This window comes from Mangifera indica, chromosome 8, assembly GCF_011075055.1.
Source record: "Mangifera indica cultivar Alphonso chromosome 8, CATAS_Mindica_2.1, whole genome shotgun sequence".
Classification (NCBI taxonomy): domain Eukaryota; kingdom Viridiplantae; phylum Streptophyta; class Magnoliopsida; order Sapindales; family Anacardiaceae; genus Mangifera; species Mangifera indica.
In genome coordinates this window covers 3,318,279-3,325,862 of record NC_058144.1, presented here as the reverse complement: position 1 = coordinate 3,325,862, position 7,584 = coordinate 3,318,279, and the positions used below count along the sequence as shown (strand labels likewise).

At 35.7% G+C, this 7,584-nt stretch overlaps 2 protein-coding genes across 2 annotated transcripts; one reads left to right on the top strand and one right to left on the bottom strand.

Moving 5' to 3' along the window:
• The first annotated feature begins 710 nt into the window (after window positions 1-710).
• LOC123223210 (60S ribosomal protein L22-2-like) lies at window positions 711-2,477 on the top strand. The gene is made up of 2 exons (XM_044646318.1): window positions 711-1,026; window positions 2,146-2,477. Exons 1-2 carry the CDS (start codon window positions 794-796, stop codon window positions 2,288-2,290), a joined length of 378 nt encoding a protein of 125 aa, XP_044502253.1. The 5' UTR covers window positions 711-793; the 3' UTR covers window positions 2,291-2,477.
• A 1,085-nt stretch (window positions 2,478-3,562) lies between these two features.
• Window positions 3,563-6,686, bottom strand: LOC123223209 (blue-light photoreceptor PHR2-like). Its single transcript, XM_044646317.1, has 4 exons — window positions 5,582-6,686; window positions 4,383-4,609; window positions 4,168-4,266; window positions 3,563-3,965 (listed from the first exon to the last, which is right to left on the bottom strand). Exons 1-4 carry the CDS (start codon window positions 6,551-6,553, stop codon window positions 3,884-3,886), a joined length of 1,380 nt encoding a protein of 459 aa, XP_044502252.1. The 5' UTR covers window positions 6,554-6,686; the 3' UTR covers window positions 3,563-3,883.
• Between the last annotated feature and the right edge of the window lie 898 nt (window positions 6,687-7,584).

The following is a 7,584-nucleotide window of genomic DNA, read 5'->3' as shown; positions in this document are numbered from 1 at the left end:
TTCACTTTCTCCATCAACAACTAACCATCAGTTTCAGCTGGGCTGTTCAAAATCATCTTGTAACTAAATCCAATCGATTTTTGAATAAAAAAATTGAACTAAAATAGGTTATTTAAAAAATTAAATCGAATATTAATTAAAAAATATTAAAAAAATTGCTCTTTTTATTCAGTTTAATTTATTTGATTTTTAAAATTAATTAATTGATGACATCAGTTTTTAAAAAATTGAATAAAAATTAAATATAATATTAAATATAATTTAAAAAATTAAAAAAAATAAGAAAATATAATTTTTTTGAATTTGATTAAAAATTTAATTAATTAATAATTGAGTTCAGTTAATTGATATTTTTGATTTTGTTTAAAATTGATTAATCTATAAATCAATTAGATTTTAATTCATAATTTTTTTCAAACCAAAAATTTGGTTCTACTCAAAAATTGATAAGCCAGTTCAATTAGTCGGTTTTGAACACTGCTAGTTTCAACAATTTGTTATATTTTTATTTTCTTATTTACATATTATTAAAAATAAATATAATATGTAGAAATATAATATATTAAAAGCAAGGGCAAGTAATTAAATTAGCCAAATTTTGGGGGAAGGGAGGAGTTATTTGAAAAAGGGACTGAAACGACGTCGCTCGAGCGATGCAAACCCGAAACCCTAGAGAGTTATCAACATTTTGATAACCCTCCATATATATTCATTCATTTTAAAGAGAGCCACAGCTGCCCGATAGAGCCCTTGTTGATTAGTTGATTCAGAGTCTCTGAGAAGAGAAGCGAAAATGAGTCGCGGAGCAGCAGCAGCAGGAGCCAAGGGAAAGAAGAAGGGAGCGACGTTCGTGATAGACTGCGCGAAGCCTGTGGAGGATAAAATCATGGACATCGCCTCTCTCGAAAAGTTCCTCCAGGAACGGATCAAGGTCGGTGGCAAGGCTGGTGCTCTTGGTGACTCCGTGACCGTTACTCGTGAGAAGACGAAGATCACTGTCACATCCGACAGCAACTTCTCTAAAAGGTATTTTCGTACCTATTAGTTCTGTTTTCGAATCTATTATTCTTCTTAATTATGTTGAAAATGCGTCACTCTACTGATTACTTGTGCCTTCTTTAGTAATTTGATTAGGGAAATAGATCTGCTGCATGGTAGACAATTTTATTGGAAGTTTTGACTTCAATAGTTGTTTAACAATTTGCTCTTGTTTAGTGAAAGTTGAAAGTTAGAGGCACGTTGTGGTTTTATTAGATCGCAAACAGAACTTTTATTGAAATAACTCGCAATTAGACTTTTAAGTTGTCATCTGATTTTATTAGATCGCAATGGCTGCTAGGCACGTCCTTTTTAACATTAAGTTATGCAAGTGGTTTTGCTTGCCATCAACTTCTTAAATAAGGAAGTAAATCACTGTTGTATTAGGAACCTGAAAAAACTATATATTTTTGGACACTACAACTACTTTACATGTCATTTTGTTATCATTATTGAATTGGGATACCTGTGTTCGTGCAGTGGTTTTTGGTGTTGTTGGATTGCATATGGTATGGATAGTAACTTCTGCATGCCAAATTTTCTTATCTTTTATGGCTAGGACATCCTGCTGGGAGTGAGATGATTTTACTTGTTAGTTTCCACTAGATTATTTCCATTGCAGATATTGTGATGATAGCTTTGATATTTCAAATTAGAAGGATTTTAGGGTTTATATGATCTGGCTTTCTGAAGTCAAGCTTACAAGAGTAAAAGCTTTTATGAAAAATTTGCTAGTTCTTTGGTTCGAAAAATTTAAACAAGCTTTGTAGTATTAAATTGCCAAATATTTTTGAAATTTCAACGCTTTAAATAAGCTCAAATTTTGAGTTTTTCCTAGTCGGCAGAAAATATCTTATATAAAATCCGGTATTCTCTTCTGCGGCACAACCAAACAACTTAAGTTTCAGAAGTACTTATATTTTAAATAAGCACTTATCTATTAGAAATCTTTTAGAAAGGTGTTGTAGAATTTGTAAGATGCAAATACCTCAACAAGTTATATATTACTTATGGTGCCTTACTGATATTGCATGTGTATACCGAACAGGTCATTTTAATTATCATGTGCTTGAACAGTTTTGCATTACCGTTCTTTTCTGTTGTCAGGTATTTGAAGTACTTGACTAAGAAGTACTTGAAGAAACACAATGTGCGAGATTGGCTTCGGGTGATTGCATCAAACAAAGACCGAAGTGTCTATGAGCTGCGGTACTTCAATATTGCTGAGAATGAGGGAGAGGAGGAAGACTAAAGATCCATTTCAGTATTTTCTCTCAATATCTATCTGGATTACCCAGTTTCTTTTTTCTTTTTCCGCAATCAAACCTGTGGACTTGTTTGGATTGTTTGTTGATCTTGTTAGTTTATTATTTGTTGAAATTTTGGTTAAATATTCTGTTTCATGTATCATGCATTAATACAATGCCAATTAGTTGCTAGAGTGTGGTGATATTAGTGATTGTACTTTTAATTTTTTCCATTACATCGGCATTTGGGGCTTGCAGTTGCATTCTAACCAGCAATGAATTTTGATGGAAGAACAGCTGATTGTGCAGGTTGATTTGCCCCAGTTATTTTGCTTGCCTGCATCAACTTGTTATTATTCACCTAGTGCGTCAGTTCATAAATCATATGATGAAATCCTAATCTGGTGATTCTGCAATGTCATATAATATTATCTTCAGAACTGTAACCCTTGTTTTACCGGAACCCAAAACTGACATGTTTACCTCTTATACACAGCTAAAATCAGCAATCTTTCAGTTGCGATCACTGGCTAAAGATTGTGTGTAATAAACGCATATAATAGGCCGACAAAAATGCAATAGCTAATGAGGCAACGTATTCTTGGCTGCATAATGTGTTGAAATGTTCCATACCTTCATTGGTGTTCTGAGTCTTGTTGGGGCTTGTCTAACTCTAATGTTGGTTGACCACTTTTTCTCGCATTCGTATACCTATGCCCAATTTAATTCCCAGCTAATATATTTATGCACAACGAGCCATAAACACCCCGCTTCGAAGCAATTCTGTGAACATATATGTGGGAATGGGCATTACATGGCTGATTGACACTGCATGCAATTTCATCGCATACAGGGAACTGTTGTCAATAAAAAATGCTGACTCAGCTTCTCCTTGCTTGTAATCTTGTGTACTTGGGTTGTTTAGGTGTTCGGGTGTTTAGGCACCTAACACTGGGTGCGGGGCTTGGAAGGCCAAGGTTTAGGGCTTGGGTTACCTCTGTGTACTGTATGTTGCTTTGGATTACTTTTAGAAAATATGGGTAACTGTAAAAAGTTTTCCCTATTATTTTATTTTTGATTTTCCATTTAATAAATTGACGAGTGTATTTTTTGTCAATGTACTTCCATTTATCCAAAGGGAAATTGAACTCCTGTAGTATCACCCAATAATTGAACACCAACGAATATTTAAGCAAAACTGTAACAAGAAAATTCCGTTTGTATTGCTTTGTGGGAAGTTCATTATTTTCATATTACGTTAAATCATTCGAATCCGCTTTCAAGAGAAGAAGATACGCTTTTCTTTTACCCATTCCGAATAATTGGAGGCTACAAGCAAATGGTAAAGAACAGATCCCAAAGCCCTGTTACAAAAGGGCACATGAATATAAACACAAGGCACTAGCCACCTTTATAAAAAAAGAAATTTCCAAACTCAATCCTTTTATTCGGCTGCAATACAGAAGTTCGACTAGGAAAACAGATTTTAGATAACCCTACTCCAACACCTAACAGCTACATATTGTATTCTGATTTAGAAACCTGAAACCAATCAACATCCCCCATCAACTGCTTGTTTGCCTATGGGCTCAGTTTGTTTAAGCAAGGGCACCCATGCAAGCAGTGGCCGGAGCAGCTTCAACCACTTTCTTTGCAGAACTGTATTTCTTGGTGATGAATCTACAAATAATTGAGAAATGAAACATTAGAGTGAAATTTTTGAAGCCAGAACAAATTGATACATTTTAATGGCAGTCACAAAGCATCAGGTAAGAATATATGACTTATGGGCCAAATCAGGTGATGGCTGATTTATCAAATATGAAGAGAAATGAAATGCCAATTCTAGAGTGAATTTAGCAAATATGGTACTTCAAATCACCTGAAGAAATCCCTCCACAACAATTCAAACATCAACCAGTTGCCCCCAGTATCGGATGAGCCACTAGCACCACCATTACGGTTTGAGGAAGCAGATATACTATTCAATCAAAATGTCATCCAAAATTAGCACTTGAAAGTTGAAAATTTGGAAAAAAAGAAATATATCTTTTATACGAAACACAAGTATTAAATCAATTTTATCTCAATGATTACCTGGCAGCAGTTTTCTTTAGTTCATCAAACATGGAACGTGGTGAGATGCATCCCACGGTTAGCCATGGAGATATTTTGCAAGAGAAGTTTGCACCATAGATGCTATCATGGCTGCCACCCTTGCTCCCCTGGGGTGGTTGTGCTTGGCATTCCGCTGCAAACTTTTTCAGCCTCTGCAGAGCTTCAGTCTCCCCTCCCACCAAAGAATTGGCAGCTGGCTTTCCATCCTACATGGCAACAAAGATAATATCGTCACAGAATTCATCACATGAATCATTTATTATTGCATGCAATTGATTATAAGGAGAAGAATACTAGACATACAACCTTTGTACAGAAATTGTATGATACAAAATAATGGACAATTGTAGGTAAAAAGCCAAATCAATGCATACTTGATATATTTGAATGAATGGCACAGCAATAGAGTTTGTATACTTAGTTTCTATACAAATGCCACATTAATTTGTATAGCAAAGTTTGTATACTTAGTTTCCATACAAATGCAACATTAGTTTGTATATCAGAGTCCATATAGTCAGCTTGTGTTTTGCACCACCACTTTTATAGAATACCAATAATCCTGTTAAAAGTCAACTGTGCTAACATCCAAGCAATGTCAGCAAATATGAGGCTAATTGCAACACTGAAAGTGAATCAACTTTTGACAAGATCTCAAAACAGACGACACATATCAAGGTAGGGATCTACAAAGGCAACAGCAACCTATAGATATATGGCAACCCAAACCCTTGTTCTGGTCACTTGGCGATCCAGGTTTCACACAAAATTGTGGTCTAGAATATTTTATGCAGATCCGTATATTCTTTCCGGGAAAGGACAGATATTTACAATTTGATACTCATTAGATAAATATAAATAATTTCTTTGATTATGAGAGTACACATATCTACAAGGAATAACTTAGTGATAAACAATTTTCCAAGTAAATATGAAACTTCTCGAATAGACAAACATAGTCTCACAGATCCTACTACTCTCAGAAGTAATACCACTCTTATCATGAACATAATCAGATTCAAACTAATCAAGCTGCACAGAGTTGGCTTATGATTTGACAAAAAGTAAAACGCATGTATTCAACTTCATCAAATACAAACAAAACTAGCAACATATCAACCATATCCATTCAAAAACAAATTTAAAACAAGAATTAAACCGTATTTTATAGCACACACCTGAGACATTGCAGCACTTGGGTTGAGCCCCAAATCCATCAAAGAAGGAATATCCCCAGGCTCCACATCTCCACGAGATGGCAAGCCCTTCATTTGATCCAAAGCCTCAATTGTCTTCCTCACCTCCAAACCCTGAGCTTTCTCCCTGAACCCACCGTAAGTAGTTGGCATCTCTTCCAACTTAAAAGGCAAATCATCAATATGATACAAAGTACTTCCCCAGAAACACTTAACTTCAACTCCCTCCTCCTTCATCGCCGCCTCAATCTTGTCCTCGGATTTAACGTCATCATGTGATACCTCTCTGTGTGCATACACAGCATCAGCTCCAATAGCCTTAGCCAACTCAACCAAAACATCCTCTGGCTTCCCAATCCTCACCACAAGGTCAGACCCTCGAGCTTGTAAATTCTTACGCAGGTCAGAAACTGATTCAATCAAAAATGAAGCCCGATAAGGCCCAGTTTTGTCAAACCCAGATGAGGATTTTGCGTAATCTCTTGGGTCGAAACAATAAACAGGCAAGACTGACATGCTTTCATTATTGGCAGTGTTGAGACATTCGTTATCGTGAACACGTAAATCATTACGGAACCAACAAATGGCAGCTCGACGAATTCCGGCCCCATTGTTGGGGTCAAGAGGGCGGAGTGGGCCCAAGGTGAGGGGGTTTTGGAGAGGGTTGGCAGAGATGGTGGACTTAAAGGAGATTTTGGTAGGCGCTAGAGAGGCGGAGGAGGAGAGAGAGAGATGGGACAGAGAGGAAGCTTGTGTCGGGACCTTGACCTTACATGGTTGGTGAGAAAACAGGGAGGAAATTTTGGGTTGAAGGAAAAAGGAGTTAGTGGGAAGGACTTTGGGAAGAGAAAAGGAAAGGGAAAGAGTGGCAAATGGAGATTGCGAACGGACAATGGCAAGCGGGTTTTGTTCTTCATTTTCAGAGTTCTCAAGGGTTTTGAGATTGGGATCCATTTCTTTTTTTGAAGGGACGAAGTTAGAGATAAGCAACTGAAGGATATCCTCCTCCTTTTGCGTTTGGTGAGGACGAGGCTTTGCTTCTGATCACCGCTCTATTTCTGCGTTTGTGTGTTATTTTCCAGGGGATTTAAAGCCGTCGTTTGTATTTGCAATTCTATCCCCGTGAGCTACACCAAACAATTTCCCACTAACTTTCAACTTCCATACCCTTCAGTCTCATTTCCAGCTAAATTTAGAAGGAGATTTTGGAGATTTTGCCCTTTAAGTTGGTAGGAAAATGGACCATAAAATCCACAACAAAAGGCCCATATAATTAATATATAATGATAAATCGTAGGCTTACTCTTTCAAGAATGACAAGTATTTTCAAAAACAATAAAGCTGCCGCATTTATTATAGTCTTAGTATTATTATATTTTTACAATGGCCAAACGACTATGTTCCACCCATTATTTGGTGTAAATCTTCTTCTAACCCCTTAATTATTAAAAATTTAAATACTCATTCATCCATTAAATTTTATTATTATTATAAGTGATAAAATTATTATTTAATAAAAATATTTAAAAAAACTAAAAATATATTATATTTTCACCTTAAATTTAAAAACTAACAAATTATCTTCATTTAAAGTTTGAAAAACTTCATTTCCCCTCTATGTTTTTTCTGACACATTGTCGATGGCCAAAGACGACGATATTCTTCTTTCCTCCCAACTTCTCTTTTGACCACATTCTATTTTTAACCATTATTGACCAATGAAGATGAATTATTTATCTCCTAATAAAGATAACATGTTATCGTTGTCTTTGTCTTTAACGAAAATGAATTATATCTTCATCAACCGCTTTCCTAAGTCAGTGATGGTTGGGAATAGAATGGGAGGGAGAGAGAATAAGGTCTTTGCCGCCATCGAATGTTGACAATAGTGACTGAAAAAACCCTAAGAAAAATATTCATCGAATGTTGATATTTGTTTGAATTTTAAGCCTAGAAAAAATATGATAAATTTTTAGTTTTTTAAA

Excerpts from the sequence above, each read along its gene's own strand:
- LOC123223210 (XM_044646318.1), top strand. The coding sequence starts at position 794 with ATGAGTCGCGGAGCAGCAGCAGCAGGAGCCAAGGGAAAGAAGAAGGGA. Across the intron at positions 1,027-2,145 it reads GACAGCAACTTCTCTAAAAG|GTATTTGAAGTACTTGACTA; the intron begins GTATTTTCGTAC and ends TTCTGTTGTCAG.
- LOC123223209 (XM_044646317.1), bottom strand. The coding sequence starts at position 6,553 with ATGGATCCCAATCTCAAAACCCTTGAGAACTCTGAAAATGAAGAACAA. Across the intron at positions 4,610-5,581 it reads CAAGTGCTGCAATGTCTCAG|GATGGAAAGCCAGCTGCCAA; the intron begins GTGTGTGCTATA and ends GTTGCCATGTAG. Across the intron at positions 3,966-4,167 it reads TTGTGGAGGGATTTCTTCAG|ATTCATCACCAAGAAATACA; the intron begins GTGATTTGAAGT and ends AATTATTTGTAG.